This window comes from Limulus polyphemus, unplaced genomic scaffold, assembly GCF_000517525.1.
Source record: "Limulus polyphemus unplaced genomic scaffold, Limulus_polyphemus-2.1.2 Scaffold265, whole genome shotgun sequence".
Taxonomy (NCBI): domain Eukaryota; kingdom Metazoa; phylum Arthropoda; class Merostomata; order Xiphosura; family Limulidae; genus Limulus; species Limulus polyphemus.
The window spans coordinates 43,640-62,629 of NW_013665875.1; the positions used below are offsets into that span (position 1 = coordinate 43,640).

At 34.9% G+C, this 18,990-nt stretch overlaps 1 protein-coding gene across 1 annotated transcript in view; it reads right to left on the reverse strand.

Annotated features, from left to right (window-relative positions):
* Positions 1 to 443: 443 nt before the first annotated feature.
* The window catches only part of LOC111085181 (roundabout homolog 2-like), a gene marked incomplete at its 3' end in the record, with an annotated part of 97,101 nt that continues 78,554 nt past the window's right edge, over positions 444 to 18,990 (reverse strand). The window contains exon 2 of the mRNA XM_022382641.1: positions 444 to 740. Coding sequence (XP_022238349.1) covers positions 444 to 740 — 297 coding nt within the window. The remainder of the gene's footprint in view (positions 741 to 18,990) is intronic.

Here is an 18,990-nt window from a genome sequence, read left to right on the forward strand (position 1 = left end):
TTATGTTCAACTTTATCTGTACTTAATATTGGTCAGGATAACGGTAACTTAAGTGTACCTGTATTGATGTAGAATGCGTAACTATTAACTTATAGAGTAAGTATCTGACTTATTTGTCCCTAAAATTAATCTCGGGAGACGACAACGCCTGGCGATCCGATTGGTACAAACAATGATCATTTGACTTGCGTTTAATGAAGAATTATATCGAATAAAGGAAGTAAATGAAAATAATTTCATCACCGGTTATTAACTATTTAAAGATCAATATTTTATGGACTAGCTTTGCATAAAACTCATTCACAATTAAGCATTAAGTCATTGGGAAATGAGTGTATTCTTCTAAAATATATGTACCAAGAGACTTGTATATACTTAGGTAGCTCTTTATGAAAGTAGACTCTTATGTATGTGAAATTTAAGATGATAATTTGGTTACATACCCGCAAGTTCAATGGTTGCATTTCGACTTCTTGCTACACCGAGAAGGTTCCGGGCAACACACCAGTAGGTGCCAGTATCTTGTTCTCTTCTGTTCTGTATGATGCGAAGGAAGAAAAGAGAGACGCCTTTGGGTAAGATCATCCGGTTTGGCGTGTCGTGAATGATCCGTTCGCCATTGTGGTACCATTCAATTTCTGGAGTCGGTTCTCCGTCTGCTTTACAGTTTAACTTGGCAGGCTCAAATTTCTTTACTACAAGATCAATTGGATGTTCTGTAATCTTTGGTGGTCGTTGAACTGTCAAATGGGAAAAAAAAGTACAAAATTTAGATTACCTCAACCTAATTAAAGAAAAAAATCTCCTCTAGAAGACAAAAGCAATATGAATAACTTTGGAAATAAATCTGCATTTTGGGGGTGGTAGGAAGTGACATTTATATCCAAAAACTTCGACATTTGACACTTTGCCGTCCACTTTATTTTGTTATCCTAGGGGCACTGGGAGAGAGACAAATTCAAACCTATATATATTCCATCAATCCGTATTTTATGAAAACTTTTATTTTGATTTATTCAGAATTTTGTTTCCTATAATAGCGGTCTACATTCTTGTGAATGGACAGTTCTTTATAATTTAACGAAAACTGTGAAACAATTTCTACAGAAAGTTAATGAGTCATGTATTCTAACTATAATAGCGGTTTACATTCTTGTGAATGGGCAGTTCTTTATAATTTAACGAAAACTGTGAAACAATTTCTACAGAAAGTTAATGAGTCATGTATTCTAATATTCTCATCCAAATCTGTTTTCGTGCCTATATACATGATATAAGCCTGTCAAACGCGCAATACAATACATTTATGATTAGCTGTGTCTGTTCAGAACTCTGTCTGAAAATAATGGATATTTAATTGTATTTTTAAACCATTAAGAAGTGTTATACTATAATTCAGTAGCGATATAATAGCTTGAAATGATAACGTAATACCTATCTTTTACAGTAAATTCAGTGTTACTCATTAAGTAATTTTGATCAGTCGTAGACTTTCTCTATACTAAAACTGTGTGTGTTTACTACCTTAGCAGATCTTCAATTTGTCCACCTAGACCAGAAGTTTGTGTAATAAATGTCCTCTACACCTATAAATAAATAACTATGGACAATAAACTGATTGTTCTTTACTCACAGTTTCAATGGGACAATTTTTTTACCAGTCATATGTATTTTTTATAGCTGCTCAAACTTTCAAAGAGAACAATAAGTAAAATGTTTAACTCGAAATTTTATGCCGCCAAAATAAAAGGTGCACGTATTTTTCGTCATATTAAAATGAAGATAAAAACACAAAATGTAGTAATTACTGGACATTTAATCCATAGTGGGTGATTAATGCATCTGGATATTGCTGAATATCAGCCATAACAGTGATATGTTAAGTTTCCATCACTAACTGCGAATTAATGGATTATTATTATGATTATTTGTTATGGAAATCCTTCAGTCTTTAGTACGAATTATGATTGATTCTAATATTAAGAAAATTAATGATTCTCTTCTACAAAATATTAGATAAAATTTTCAATGATTGAATAGATGTGATTTCTATAGTTTGGTTATTAGTACAAAAATTCGAGTAAACTATCCAGATCGAAACCAAATTTTATTCAACAAACTGGCTTACGGCACATAATGTCACACATCAATACATAAGAAGGTAAACATACAACCAGAGGATTGTATTGAATCATCAGTTGGATAGCCTTGCTGTTAACGACATTTTCGTCCCTAATCCAAATAATATCTCACAAGTCTATGTTACTTTGCCATCAGAAGAGAACAGATTCTATGTGTATATAAATAACAACCATACAATATCTGCTTTTACTTATTAATGTGTTGCTTATCAGCTGAACATAACCACATTTCCCTTTCTATAGGGATAATGAAATTTTGAAAATGGATAACACAACAATTGATTATGTTACATACTAGCTTAAGATTTGACCTCAATGTGCTAACCGAGAAAGTCCTAGTTTTTAATTGTCGTCACTATGTCTGTGTTTACACAAGTTTCACTAGTGAGTTTCAGATTTGATACCACTATATGAAATGATATGTTTTATATAAACTATTTATGATTTTAATACTATAAACTGTGTTGTTTGTGTGACTCTTAAACACAGAACATGGTTTGGTAAAATTGTAAACATACCTATCACAAACGGAGAGACGGAGAGATTTTAATTTTAGTACTAATGAAAAGCTATAATGCAGCTAGTTTCATCGTAGGACAACAAAGTCATAAGTTTGACTTCCTATGCACGAACAAAGTGTAAAAGAAGACAAACACCTGAAGCCAGGATTGTCTGAAGAAAAGATATGACTGTTATGGATCTGCGCTTCTAGCTTGTTACGGATTCGAAACCAAAAACAGAATTATTATTGTTATTATTTGTTTATTTTAATTTGACGATAATTTTGTTTGAAGGAAGAGAGCGCAACAAGAATTGCGGGCTCTTCCCAGCTGTTGTGCTTAGGAACAATTGTCCCCTTCGTCCCGCGCGTGTATGTGAAATTAGTGTTTTGAACTAAGCGAGAGTGAGTTTCATTTCATTAGCTCGCGAGTTATGGGCTTAACTTTGGTTGGGTGTGGATGGGGTTTGATGGAAAGAACGCAGACCAGTAAAAGCCCATAATTCATGGTTGTATGACGATGTGAGGGTTTTTTTTTATCTTCTTCGTTGGAAGGTATCATAAGCATGTGACCAAGCAGCCAGTGCAATGTATATTTTCTACCTTGGTTGATTAGATAATAAAGTTATTGGAGGTAGATTCATCAGGAATAATGTTTCATACCAAATCAGGTAGTTTAGATAAACTGAAAGAAATAATAAAAGTAACGTCAAGTCAAACGGTTCTTTTCAGGGGGCGGAATGACCTTGTGAATTTTGTTGTGGGGGGGACCGGAGTACCCGGAGAAAATCCACTTTCACAGGACAGACGCCGAATATTCTATCTGTCCTGTGCCCAGTCTGTAAAGTTACCATGAACGTAAATAAAACGTGGTCTAATATTGTTCTTAGTTTTCCCTTATATTAAACATTGTAGGGTGATATGTGTTTAAAGGGGCGCTTGTAATTTTGTGCAGTGAAGATGTGAGTTCGTTTCTTTTTTCAGCTTTGCGGTAATAATTAGTGGCATTAGTCTGTCTTTTAGGTGTAGGAGACAAACTAAAAGTGGGGGGCAAGGTTTATTTGACCGAGCAAAGCGAAAGAATGTGCACCACAGGCGCACCCATTACGGCCGGGGTCCAGGGCTCGCCTTAGAAAGTTCTTGGGTTCTCCTGAGAGTAATTTTCCTAATTTTGATGCATATTTACTGGGACAAATTGAAAAACGGGGAGTGTTGACCTCCCCGCTTCCTACGCCATTGAAAGATAGATGTTTTTGTACAAGTAAGTATTTCTAATAGCTCGCTGCCTTTCATGTACGTTCTTCGTGTTTGGCTTTCACAGAAAAGAAAGCTGAGAACCAATAGCTGAAGGAATTTGACACTGAGAAATAAATATTACTGTCGAAACAAATCTCAAATGGACACTCGAATATGAGTCTAAACAGAGTTTGACTCCACTTGGCAACCTCAGTAAGTCATCCTTTTCCAAAAGTTCTTTAGTACTAACAGAGAACAACCAGACCTGTATCAAATAAGTTGGACAACCTGGCCCTTCAGTTCTTTCTTCACTCTAGCCTCGAGGCCTGTTAGTTTAGTAGCATCTCACACCAGGCCCACCCAAACATCCAGAAGAGGCACAGGCTTGTCAGGTAACACCCAAAGATAGGGCCTCTGTAGCGCGTGCTGCAAACAGCTGCGGGATGTGAAACCAATGTTTTTCATGAAATCTGGTCACACTTAGTTAGGTTAGTCTTGATCGTCCTCAAGGGGTGGGAGGGAGTGTCTAACAGAGATAAACTTGACTTGACATGATACTGGATCTGCTAAAAATGTTTCCACACTACAGTTTATCATTCGTGTTTGTCCATCAGGCACGACAAAAAACAGTCGACACAGAAATCTTAAATGCTACTCAAAACAGAAGAATAAAACGAAAAAAGTACACAATTTACTGACCAAAAACGAATGGAGAGTGAAAAGTATTTCGCAATTTTTCAATAGCCTTACGTAAAAAAAATTGAAAAATTGATCACAATTTATTAAGTTCTATAAGAAATGAATGATAAGAAATGATAGAAAAACAACGATGAAACCCTAGTGCTTTCGACAGATTAAATTATTTTATCCATGTATAAAGATTCGTGTAAAGCCACGTTATATTTAATGATTTTTAAAGATGTAGCACACAACCATACATTGTTCAGCTATTTGCTAACATTAATGTAAGTAAATGCAGTTTTTATTTTCGCTCAAACACTCTCAGCCTCATTAACCGATTTATTAAAATGTATTTTGTAGTTTATAGAAGTAGGCCAAGCATTTTCATTGCAGTTATAAATGTTTGTATACGTCGCATGTTAAGATACGGACTTAAAACGTAGCCTACATCCTGATACCGGACGTATACACACAGAAAGGCACTGTTAAACATCTTATCTAAAACGTTACCAAACACCTTATTTTTTCTATTAAGTTATTATTTATAAACATTTGAATGCATTGTTTAACCTTAGAAATACCAATGGGACTTATCGTATTTAAAAAGAAATGAATTATCTATGAACCAAGTTATTTGTTTGTCCTTGACTATTTGATTACAAGATCTCCCAATAAATTCATATCATACTCAAAAATATAACCCAAAATACCGTAAATAATAATTAATCCCACTAATATCTGGTCGGTTTCCTACTTATTTTACTTAGAAAAAATGAATTATTTGTCATAAATTGTATAGTTAAGCTCTTTACGTTGAGTTTCATGCAATATGTGCACCCCACCGATAATCTCCTAAACTATATTCTGACGGCAAATAAGAGATAAATATACACTATTTAGGTCAAACCTCCACTCATTTCTCTTTCCCTTGTAGTAACTCTAACAATTTTTTTATGTTATCTTAAAAAATTACTCTTAAATTTTTTATCTATCTCTTATTTAAAATGTAATCTATGTACTGATACAGGACGTATACACAGAGAAAGGCACTGTTAAAACTCTTACCGGGGGGGACAGGGGAGAAACTAGTCCTAGTTGACACCCGGACCGGGCCGAAGCTTAGTGACCGGGTACCCGAACCCGATATTCGGCCAAATGTTACTACCCCTGCATCACTACTAACTTATATATATATATAATACTGCATTAACCTGTTTGTAAATGTAATTAAGTTACTCATGCTAGAAATATAAAAATTAACATTATTCAAGTAAATAGATTAATCAAAAGAAATAACAAGTGCAATGTGTTCTTTTATCCGTGTACGAAAGTCTTTTAATGATTTTATAAACCTTAGAAACGTTATCTTCGCCTTATCTTGGCCTAAAAAAATCCTAAAGATACATTCTTGTCAAACAAGTCAATTCTATTCCATAATATAATTTGAAAACTACAGGGTAACGGGAATAGCAACATTATTTTGATCATAACTAGGCTGAATAGAAATATTAAGAAAACTAAATAAATACTATGGATGCACAGGTGCCCGGCCAGATAAACGGCCCCGGCCGAGTATTGGGCTACGCGATAGTTAGGCATCTAATCTTTGTAGCAACTAACGCGGTACTGAAATTTGAAGTCAATAATTGGTTTAGTTAAAAAAAAAAAACTGACCGCCTGCTGAAAGTCGGGGATTCAGAGAACAATAGGGGTTAATAACAGGCATGGCTTGAGAAGTAGATTTCTGGGGAAGGTGGGGGTTTAGAGAACAATAGGGGGTTAGGGTTTGAGAAGTTGGGGCTAGGCACTGAAAGTTGAAGTAAAACTTGGATGTTCTGTTGGTGATTATTCTGTTAAATGTAATAAACGTCAGTTTTGTCTCTATTTCTAATTTTTTGGGTATGTTGTTGTTTGTTATTTTTTGTATTCTTACCATTCTTAATTACGTTTACAAACTGGTTAATGCAGTATTATATATATGATGTATTCTTACCATTCTTAGTTACATTTACAAACAGGTTAATGCAGTATTATGTTCATGATGTATTCTTACCATTCTTAATTACATTTACAAACAGGTTAATGCAGTATTATGTTCATGATGTATTATTACAATTATTGAAATAAAGTATTCTAGGTTTTGTTGTGAACGAATCAAGCCACACAGGAAGAGGACACTTGACTACAAAACAACCAAGACATGACAAGTATTTCAAGTCAGAGACTCAAAACTATCATTGGATCAAATTTAATCGACATCTCTCCATCACTTATTTTGTTTTGTTTGTTTGTTTGAAGTTAAGCACAGAGCTGCACAATGGGCTATCTGTGCTCTGCCCACCACGGGTATCGAAACCCGGTTTCTAGCGTTGTAAGTCTGCAGACATACCTCTAGGCCACGGGGGGGGGGGGCAGTTGTTTTGATTTATTAAAATTCAAAAATTATAAACCACTGTATTTTTGAGCGACATTATCATCGATAATATTGAGAATTATTATAACAGTTCCGAACCAAGACTGTTTGGTAATTTAACGTGTAGTTCTTCAATACGAATATTTCACTATAGATAATAGTCAAGACATTTCAAAGCAAATGCTGCAATTTTTTGGAAAATGTTATGAATTTAATCATGTTGATTTTGAAAGAAATTGCCCTTTGGTGGCTTAGCGGTAATTCTGAAGGATAGTAACGCTAAAAACAGGGTTTAGATACCTGTGGTGGGCACAGCACAAATAGCCATTAAGCAACTTTATGCTTAACAATAGCCAAACAAACTGAAAGAAAAACAAAGTATTCCAATCTCTGTTATAAGAACTAGCTACTTAGCAGATTTGTCTAAGACCACATGAAAAATGTTCAACATTTTAATCTTATACGTGAGAACAATCCTAATATATTTTATGTGCTCAATGTGAGAACAATCTTAATATATTTTATATACTTAACGCGAGAACAATCTTAATATATTTTATATACTCAATGTGAGAACAATCTTAATATATTTTATATACTCAACGTGAGAACAATCTTAATATATTTTATATACTTAACGCGAGAACAATCTTAATATAACGTTGAGTATATAAATATTAAGATTGTTCTCTTCTCACGTTGAGTATATAAAATATATTAAGATTGTTCTCACGTTGAGTATATAAAATATATTAAGATTGTTCTCACGTTGAGTATATAAAATATATTAAGATTGTTCTCACGTTGAGTATATAAAATATATTATAATTATTCTCACGTTGAGTATATAAAATATAATTATAATATATTTTATATACTCAACCACATTAATTAAGAGAAACTGTAGGGAAGGGTTAAGAAATTCAATACATTTCTTCTCGCACCAACTACGATGGTAGAAAGTAATTAGTTGTCTCTGCAGGAGTCATTTCAAAGTCAGCGAAAGGGTCAGTGTGCTACGCAATCTCGCTAGAAGTCCTTAAGTCTTTCCCCTTTGTGCTTCGACCTAATTAGGTCATAATTAGGTCACTGTGCACTGCTTGCTAAGAGCAGTTCTCATCTGAAGAACCGTCAGGGACCATCAGTAATCTGGCATGTATGTGTATAAGTCAGGGACCATCAGTAATCTGGCATGTATGTGTATAATCAATGATTCTGTGGCACGTACACATTTAATGTCTTCTCAGTCAGGTAGCAAAAACACCTGTCAAGCCAATCTTCATCAAGTTGCCACTGTCGACCATCTTACGATTTCCATGGCGGAGATTGAGGTGTCAGAATCCACTAGGGAACTGTGATGGTCTCACAACGTGCACGGAGATATACTCATCTCATGTGACATGGCGGCTACTTTCTTATGTAATGTAAAAAGACGAAACCGTTCGAAATGATGTAGAAAAAGAATGGGTGTTTCTTTTTAATAGGCACTAAATGGCAGGCATTACATTAATGAAAAACAAACCGTATACACACGTTTTATAGCGACTTGTTACCGCTGTGCACAGAATTAAAAAAAACAAAACGGACCTCAGAATCAAGCTAGGTCTTCCACAATTTGTTAACAAATAAAATCAAGAAGTATTGCACGAATGAAGTTGACGTAAAGCATTTAAAGAAAATTTAGCATGTTTTATATAGCCTAAAAACCCGATCAAAACCAGATGCCTGACGTTTAACGAATTATCTATAAGGTCAATAAACGCAGAATGATAACAGTTGTCAAATTCCACGAATTCCCAGCGGAAGTGATAAATAACGACATGGAAAAACTAGTTTTGGGCTACGTTTGAGGCTGAAGTAACTTACTAATCACACTGGTGCTTGTTTAAAAACTAGGTTTGGGCTACGTTTGAGGCTGAAGTAACTTACTAATCATATTGGTGCTTGTTTAAAAACTAGGTTTGGGCTACGTTTGAGGCTGAAGTAACTTATTAATCACACTGGTGCTTGTTTAAAAATTAGGTTTGGGCTACGTTTGAGGCTGAAGTAACTTACTAATCACACTGGTGCTTGTTTAAAAACTAGGTTTGGGATACGTTTGAGGCTGAAGTAACTTACTAATCACACTGGTGCTTGTTTAAAAATTAGGTTTGGGCTACGTTTGAGGCTGAAGTAACTTACTAATCACACTGGTGCTTGTTTAAAAACTAGGTTTGGGCTATATATGAGGCTGAACTAACTTACTAATTACACTGGTGCTTGTTGGTCACATGTAAACTGTGTTGGATAACACTTCAAAAGCTTTAATCTTGCAATTTTCTGATGAAAACTCACGAATGACAGTGCTAAAAGAAATTCACGTTTTAAGGGACAATAGATTTTACAAAATCTTTAATTACTTGTTAATCAAATTTTTATTATGTAGTTTATCAATAGCTCTGGACATAGTAGCACAACGTGAGTTAGTTGATCACCACACCCAAACTAATGTAATGGAGTCTATGTATTTGTTAACTGCCAAACCTTCATAGTTCAGTCTTTCCTGACTCTCGTTGCCAGAGGTTTGGAAAGCGGTGGAAGTATATTCGTCAAGTTTAAAGCACCCTTCGTTTTGCAGTAATCTGTGGTTAACGTTTTAACTACTGGCTGTAACTCATCTGATGCACATTCGGCAACAAAACTAACGAGTAAAGTACTTAATATTAAATATAGAAATAGACCTAGAGGTAGGCATATGCCAATAACAACCTTGGAACTTGACGAGTAAAGTACTTAATATTAAATATAGACATAGACCCAGAGGTAGGTATATGTCAATAACAAACTTGGAACTTGACGAGTAAATTAATAATATTAAATATAGAAATAGACCTAGAGGTAGGCATATGTCAATAACAAACTTGGAACTTGACGAATAAAGTAAACAATATTAAATATAGATATAGAACTACAGGTAGGCATATGCCAGTTTGTACGAAAGTTAGTATTTATGATGATGCTATCTCAATATGAATCATAACATTTTATCGATAGAATAAAGACTCTTTAGTTTTAGGATAATTGCCCCAGACTGTAGGTCTATTGTAAAGTGGAACAAAATACATCTTCAGAATGTAAAACATCACTCTGAAACGCAAAACTTAAAAACCCAATCAAAACGAAAACCTCAATCTACATTCATGAATAAACACGTAGTTATTAGAACAAAGAATAATTCTTAATTACTGAAATGAATGAATAACCAGATACAAAACACAGCCAGAAGACAGTATCGTATTCAAGAACATGTGTAGTTCAAACAGGAAATTTCAATTCTAAGACGAAAATGAAACATTTGATAAAATATCAAAAACAGTTCCTTTTACACTGTACAAAACAAAGGAAAATTAGAATTCATAAAATTTTAGCTATGACAAGGTTAACCATATTTCCCCTAAGTTCATTTTTATGACAATCACGAATGAAAGAGATGTTGCATGCATAAAGTCAGTATTGATAAGATTCTGAGGTATTTCCGACCACTTTTCTGAAATAGCTGTTTCCATGGCGACTTTTGTGTCTGGTGTCATTTGACGAGATAGATACGTCTACCAAGAGCATCGGATATAGGCTCGATGTGAAATAAGTCCAGTGAGCGTGCAGACAATTTCATTTGGTCAGATCCCTCTTCAAGAAAGGCGTCAACCAGTTTAGCACGATGGGGAAGGGTATTACCATTAATTATACTGCGGTCGTGTCAATTACATCATCATATAAGGGTTATGAGATGTGGCCCATATAAGGTGTAGAAGTAATGGTACCATGCTACAAGATGTTTGTTTCTCTCTACACCGTACTCTTCAGCCCAATAACCAAGTGCGTATATTAAAATGTGAGTTAGATCTGTTTCCAGGTTTTATATGACTACAGAGTGAAGTATGACTAAGCTGTGAAATATTATATTACTCCACATGTCGTTGGACTGTTGTGTTACTCGCTGTTGCCACAATGCACCTCATTGAACATTTGACATACAGTTTGATCCTGTGAATTTTGTTTCTGACCGTCTGTTTATTGAAATTACGGACACTTGATTTAACCTCGGAACAGTCACCCTATGATTGCTACTAGTAATAATTTTGTTTCTGACCGTCTGTTTACTGAAATTACGGACACTTGATTTAACCTCGGAACAGTCACCCTATGATTGCTACTAGCAATAATTGATAGATAATAGCCACCTGATTGTGCTGTGAATAACGGTTTTCCTTGTATAGATGTCCGATCAACTGCGTCATCGTTTTTTAGGAGTTTCACATTCTGGAAACTTGTGGCAATTTGTCATGGGCTTCTATGACTGCAGTGGTCAGCTCCCATTTGTTTGATTGCTCTCCACAAGAGTAAAACTTCCGGATAGTTCCTTTGAACATGAATTATGTTAATCACTTCAAACTGATAAATAAGACTAAATTAGGAGAAATCACTTTATACATCATTGTTCGAATAATCAGTCATTTACAATTCAGATTATGTGTCTGATCATCAAATGCCTCATTTGCATAACAGTGAACTGAAACGAGTGACTGAGATTATTTTATAGCAACAGTTTTGTCTTGTATTAGCTATAACATAAGAAATTTCTATTATCCATTACTTATTTACTCCAGTCTATAAGATTAATAGACCACAAAAGTGGAATACCAAAAGACAGTGTATATAACTTCAAATACAAGACAAAATCAGTCTGTCAAATACAATTTTAGTGGTGGAAATATAATTGAAAAAGAAACCATCATACACAAGTACGTGACTATATTATTTTTCAGTGCAAGATGAAAAACAATTTCAAAGTATACAACCTTGAACAAGGCTGACTAATGTTTTACTTGTCTATTGTACAAATTACTTTCCTCTTGCAGATTTCAGGCAAAACGAATAAACCTGCTTGAACAGAGAAAATATATTTTTTGGTTCTTGTGTCTGCTTCTCTCTTCCGCCATGCTGTCGCCCCTGTCACCTGATAACTGTTAAAACTCGCCAGATAAGAACACGCGCACTCTTGCCTGTAATGCTTCTTCAAATCACCCCACCACCAGGGGTCTCTCTTTTGTGATACCCGTCTCACTATTATTATTACATTAATATATGTGCGATAGCATTTTAGTTCATGTTGATTTTACCAGCGGATTTCATTTCTTATTCAATAAGAAGCTACAAAACAGAAGTAACAACTTCCATGGCTACAAAATAGAAGTAGCAACTTCCATAAAAAACTGAACAAATGTTCAAGTGTTAAAAAATATTAAGTTGAACACGAAACTACCTATCTATCTGTCTCCACTTATTTAGTTATATGCCCGTTTCCATCTGTCTGTCCGTCTGTCCATATTTGGCTGTCAATAGTGTCATATATAATACAAGATAAATATAAAATTGGGAATTTATAAACCTGCAAATAGCGATCGTGAAAAAAAAAGTAAACGAACAAGGCTGGAGGTACTGTAGACATTATTTACTCAAACGACAAACTTCTATTTTGACTCCATGCTGTTACCTAGAATTTTATTGCGTGGTTCATGATATGTATATCAGATTCAACAGATGCTATTTTAGGATATTCACAAAATGCAGAAACAATTGGTACAAATATTATATGAAAAACATACCGATAACGGTAAAAATGTTTTATTTATACTATCAACGCTTTGAACCCATACACTTGAATTACACATAGTATACATAGTATGATAAATTTACGTAGAAAATTTCGGAAAATGTTGTCTACTGTGATGAATCGTATTGCATTTCAGGTATCAGAAGAAACAATTTCTGATTTTATAGTGTTGTTTACGACTCTGATTCTGTACAATTGTATTTTGACGACCCTTCCACGTATAATTACAGACAATGAAAATTATTAATTTGTTATAACACACAGATTGATTGAGAAAGACAGCTAACTACTTACCACGTCAGTCCCGATGGAGAACTTATCAGATAAATCAGAAGGCTAGAAAAACGTTTGGGTGCGCCTGAAACACATAGGTTATCTTGAAAACGTGATAAGTGATTTAAATACTGACTATTGTAGCATCAATACAATCGCTGTCATAGTTTAAATTACGAACAGAGTATAATTTGTTTATCTTTTTCTTCTGATTAAAAAATTGATTCTTTTTTTTGTATCAAAATGTGTTCAAGTTTTAGTTCGTTGTGATAATTATGTTCTCAGAGAAAAACATTTTTTTTTACATCTTTCTTCTTTCAAACACTTTTCAGTCGACTTCCTTTTCTTCACTTCCCTGTGGATTGACTTGAAACTTAAAAGGATTATACATTGTTCCAATATACTTTTTTCTTATCTTCGATTTAGACATTTTTAAGGATTTTATGGGAGCAAAGGTCAAACAACCCAAAAATGAGCATTTTGTTTGGGCTCCCGTGCAGTCATATTTACAGAAATCAAGATGAAAATTAACACAAATATAAATTTTCATGCACCCAACACATTGACCTACAAAAGTTGGATTTGCCCATTTTGAGTTTTTAGAGGATCCAGAGCTAAAAATAAAGCATAATTTTTGGTTTTTTTTATCAATTAGTCTGCCATATTGTGGTCAGTTTACATAGGGTTCAATTCAAAGATAAACATGAGATTGGTTAGGTTTATTTGTTTTAGCGTAAAACTATACAATAAACTATCTGAGCTCTGTCCACTACGGGAATCTAACCCTGGATTTTAGCGTTGTAAGTCCGTAAACTTACCACTAAAACACTGTGGGACTAGGAACATAAAAAGTATTAAATAGGATCTATATAACTTTAATTAAATAGAATCTATGTAAGTGTTATTTAGTGGGATCTATATAAGTTTTGTTAAGTAGGATCTATGTAAGTGTTATTTAGTGGGATTATATATAAGTTTTGTTAAGTAGGATCTATGTAAGTGTTATTCAGTGGGATCTATATTTCAGTAAAAGGGAAAAAATAGCTGTAAGTCAGAAAGCAGGCTAAGAAAATGGGGGACAGACGTAGCAGTAGTATGAAGGGAAAAGTTCTAACATTGATTATTTCAGCCTTTAAAATAATGTTTTACTTTCTGATTGGTCCGTCTGTGTGTAATGTGTGTGTGGTGAACAGTGATTTGGTTCATTAGTGAAACGTCGGAAGGATTCTAGGAAGATCAAACAGTACATCAGTAGGATCGTTTAGTAAATTAAACAAGTAATTTAACACCACACTTGTGGAAACGGCTGGCCTATTAGTTGGGCATCAGGCCAGTCGAATAACGCATTATACACATTATTCTTAGAAAATATTAACACTTCGAAATATATGAATAAGGCCAATTTACAAAGAAAAGCAGTAATTATCTGAAGATCTGATCTATCTTAAGGATTTCTGTATAAGATTAAAACCCATCAAACTAGACATTATGTATTTCTAGTAATATTTAAAGTAGAGACAAAACAGCACTTAATTAAATACTATTGAAAATGTTAGTTTGTCACATGAAACTGAACTTGAAAAGTTGCGGATGGTGGATTAATAACCACTGACAGTATTGCAAAGAGTAGACTACAGTATATTCTAAACTAGAGAGTTCTGTAAATGTTAGTTTGTCATTTGAAAATAAACTTGGAAAGCTGAGGATGGTGGACTAATAACCACTGATAGTATTGCAAAGAGTAGACTATGGTATATTCTAAGTTAGAGAGTTCTGTAAATGTTAGTTTGTCATTTGAATCTGAACTTGGAAAGCTGAGGATGGTGGACTAATAACCACTGACAATATTGCAAAGAGTAGACTATAGTATATTCTAAATTGGAGAGTTCTGTAAGTTCTGTAAATGGTAGTTTGTCATTTGTAACTAAACTTGGAAAGTTGAGGATGGTAGACAAATAGCCACTGATAGTATTGCAAATAGTAGACTATAGTATATTCTAAGTTGGAGAGTTCTGTAAGTTCTGTAAATGGTAGTTTGTCATTTGAAACTGAACTTGGAAAGCTGAGGATGGTGGACTAATAGCCACTGACAGTATTGCAAAGAGTAGACTACAGTATATTCTAAGTTGGAGAGTTCTTTGAGTCAGCTAGCTAGTATATATTACCAAGAGCTGTACTGTACATTCTAATTCCTTAGAAACAAACTTCGAAAGTCAGAATAGAATATTGTCATGTGAAAAAAAACAAAAACAAAACTCCAAAACCACCGCCAATAGTTTCTGTAACGCAGACATTGGTCAGTATGTAATAGACATAACAACAAACTTTAAACGATCGCTTGTAGTCTGTTGTTTCTTTTTTCGCTCAAACAAACCATCTGTGACCCAAGAGATTTAGCCTCACGCGGATCACGACTCACACAGTGACAAGCCACGTCACGTGCCCTGCGTAGGCAAAGCTCCGCCAGTGTATCAATCATCATTACAGTTCTATTTTGTGAAACTAGCCAAGTGTCACACCTCGGCCGGCATCGGTTGCAGAGAAACGGGTCATTCAGCTGTCCAAACAAGCAAAATGCAACCGATCCACCACACAAGAACCAAAGTGGGGTAAATGGAAGGTTTACCAAGAGAATAGCTTACTATGTTTGCCTTTTTGACTCAGTTAAACTAACGAATATATACCTAGCTCCCAGTTCTTACTGACCATTAAAGAAACGTGCCGGGTAGTCTAGCAGGGACACTGTATATTTCATATCATAACTAAATCTTCCCCTGTATCAGCGAAGATCAAAATCATCATAACTTCATTGCTTACTAGGTAACAGAAGAAACGAAACAGGTTACAGAAATTATACTAGTTCTTCTGTCATTAGTACTTATAACTTATCACTATCTCATTGTTTACTACATAACAGAAATAAGAACCAGGTTACAGAAATTATACTAGTTCTTCTGTCATTAGTACTTATAACTTATCACTATCTCATTGTTTACTACATAACAGAAATAAGAACCAAGTTACAAAAATTATATTAATTTTTCAACTGTCATTAGCACAGTTGTAAATCATCGTAACTTCACTGCTTACCACATAGTAGAAACAAAATAGGAATGAGTTGTAAAAAAATATGGTAGAAAGGAAAAACACATTGATTCAACTTCAGTGGTAATACTTTGTCTCATATCATATTTTAGAAATAAGTTGACAGTGCTATAGTCTAGTCTATGAGTTCAAAATTAGGGACGGCTAGCGCAGATAGTCATTGAGTAGGTTTTCGAGAATATCTGAAAAACTAAAGTTACTGATCGTTCGGTACAAATTCTTTGGTCATATCATCATTGATCTGTTGGGACTAGTTCGTGGTCTTATCGATATTGATCATCTGGGACTAGTTCGGAGGTCATATCATCATTGATCTGTTGGGACTAGTTCGTGGTCTTATCGATATTGATCATCTGGGACTAGTTCGGAGGTCATATCATCATTGATCTGTTGGGACTAGTTCGTGGTCTTATCGATATTGATCATCTAGGACTAGCTCGGAGGTCATATCGCTAACAATCTTCAGGTATGAGTTCGACAGTCATATCGTTAAGTATACAGTAACTGCCATAGATAAAACTGAGTCAACATCTTTCTCTGCATCAACTGTTGTAACGTCCTAGCCTGATCATAATTTCAACACATTGCTGGTGATAACATTGTGGTTAGGCAGGATAGGTGATATCACGAAAGGTGAAGCCGCGGTGGAGGGGTGGAGATTTTTTTGTCATAGTTTTATTATGTTTCTTACCCTTATCTCGAGTCTTTGTTTTCCACTTTCTTCTGTTTCGTATTTATCGTGACATGGTTAGACACCCATGTGCACGCCCGCTCCGCCCTTCATGTGTAGATTTCTCCGCCGTGACCATGAAAACATCAGATTTCTCTTCTTACCACAAGAAGACAGACAGACAGACATTTGAGGCAAACTTTGGATCCGATCATTTGTAAGACTAACTAGCCATACGTCGTTTCTCGAAGGAGTTTTCTCAAACGTCTCGTCGGGAATAGTCCCTGTGACTATCCTACTCTAGCTAATTTGTCAGTTTCCTAAAAGATTTAGCCTAAAGTGGCTTTAGAAAACTGTTTTCAATACATTATAAAGTATAAAAAAAGAAAGTTCTGAGCTTTATCAAAGTTAGTTCTAAATGTTAGAACTTGACTCACGAGCACGCTAAGAGGTGCGAACGTAACAGCTGGTCGGACAATCTGACAGTCCAGTTACCCACGTGAGTTGCTTGTGTTTCTGTAGCTCATCTATCATGATCAAGACATTCCTGTTCATCGCTCTTGCAAGTTATATAGAGTAAGAATGTGTTCATGTATCCTTTTTAACAGAATAGAGAAACACGATAAAAACTTCGCCATTTAAAGGGTGTATAAATCAATAAGTTCAAATTTACAGCATAAGAATAATTAAACAAAACTGAACTTTCTTAAAATATAACTATGTTACTACTACTTACAATACACCACTTCAAATTGGAGCTCTAAAATCAAATTTTTCTCACCATTGTCTCATACTGTTAAAACATAACTCAAGCTTCTGACTTCTTACCCGTAGGTAGTTTTGTAGCTGGTCAAGATTGACCTATGATAATTGCGTGCCTTTAACGTTAAAATATTACTAATTCGTACCGCCCTTATAGACTAAAAAAACTCTGTTGACTGTTTTTCTTTTATCTACAAACCCCCTCCCCCAAGTGACACAGCAGCGTGTCCACGGACTTACAACGGTAGAAACTGGGTTTCGATATTCGTGGTGGGCAGAGCACAGAGAGCCCATTGTGTAGCTTTGTGCTTAAACTACACACAAACAAACAGTCTACAATATACACATATTTAATGTAACTTTAAACACGTGATAGATAGGCCACAAGTGTATTTTAAACAGAAAAAGATTTTGTGTGCAATTTAGAAATATTTTCTGCATTAACAAACGCAAATATGTCATCCACAAAAGTAACATCCTCAGAACTTGAGAAAGATGACTGTTTTTGTTGTCAGACTTTTCAGTCATGTAACCAATAATGAATTACATGTAATACAGCAAGCGTGCTAAATGTCATCTGGCATTAAATTAACAAGATTTTTATTCCCCATCTACTAGAATCCAATACACACTCACACACATATATATATATATATATATACGTAAAAAACAGATGGCGATAGCCGTTTGCGCTACATCTGCTGGTGATATATAAATATATACCAAATAAATAAGAATATTCCAAGATGTAAGTTTCATATTCCCAATTGCATTATCGGCCTGGACGTAGCCGAGTAGCTAACGTTTTGTGGATCGAAGATCTGCGGTTCGAATCACCATATGCCGCTGAACACGCCATGCTGGGAGGGCGTTATAACTCTGACAATTCCGTTAAGTGTAGCCGTACTATATGCGTTTGGTGTTGACGACTGGTTGCCCTCCCGCTGGTCAGAAGTTCCAAATTAGATATAGGTACGCCTGAACCCTCAGGGTTTCTGACTTGGCCGTCTAGCCCAAATATCGCATATGGTGATGTTCCGGATGAAAATACCAATATCCAATTGCACACCACATTATCCGTGTTAATATTTTAATTGCACACCCCACCATTCGTGTTAATATTTTATTGAACACCATACCATTCGTGTTAATATTTTATTGGACACCACACCATCCGTGTTTATATTTTATTGCACACCCCACCATTCGTGTTAATATTTTATTGGACACCACACCATCCGTGTTAATATTTTATTGGACACCAAACCATTCGTGTTAATATTTTATTAAACACCGTTCCGTCCGTGTTTATATTTTATTGGACACCACACCATCCGTGTTTATATTTTATTGCAGACCCCACCATTCGTGTTAATATTTTATTAAACACCATTCCGTCCGTGTTAATATTTTATTGGACACCACACCATCCGTAATAATATTTTATTGGACACCACACCATCCGTGTTTATATTTTATTGGACACCACACCATCCGTGTTTATATTTTATTGGACACCACACCATCCGTGTTTATATTTTATTGCACACCCCACCA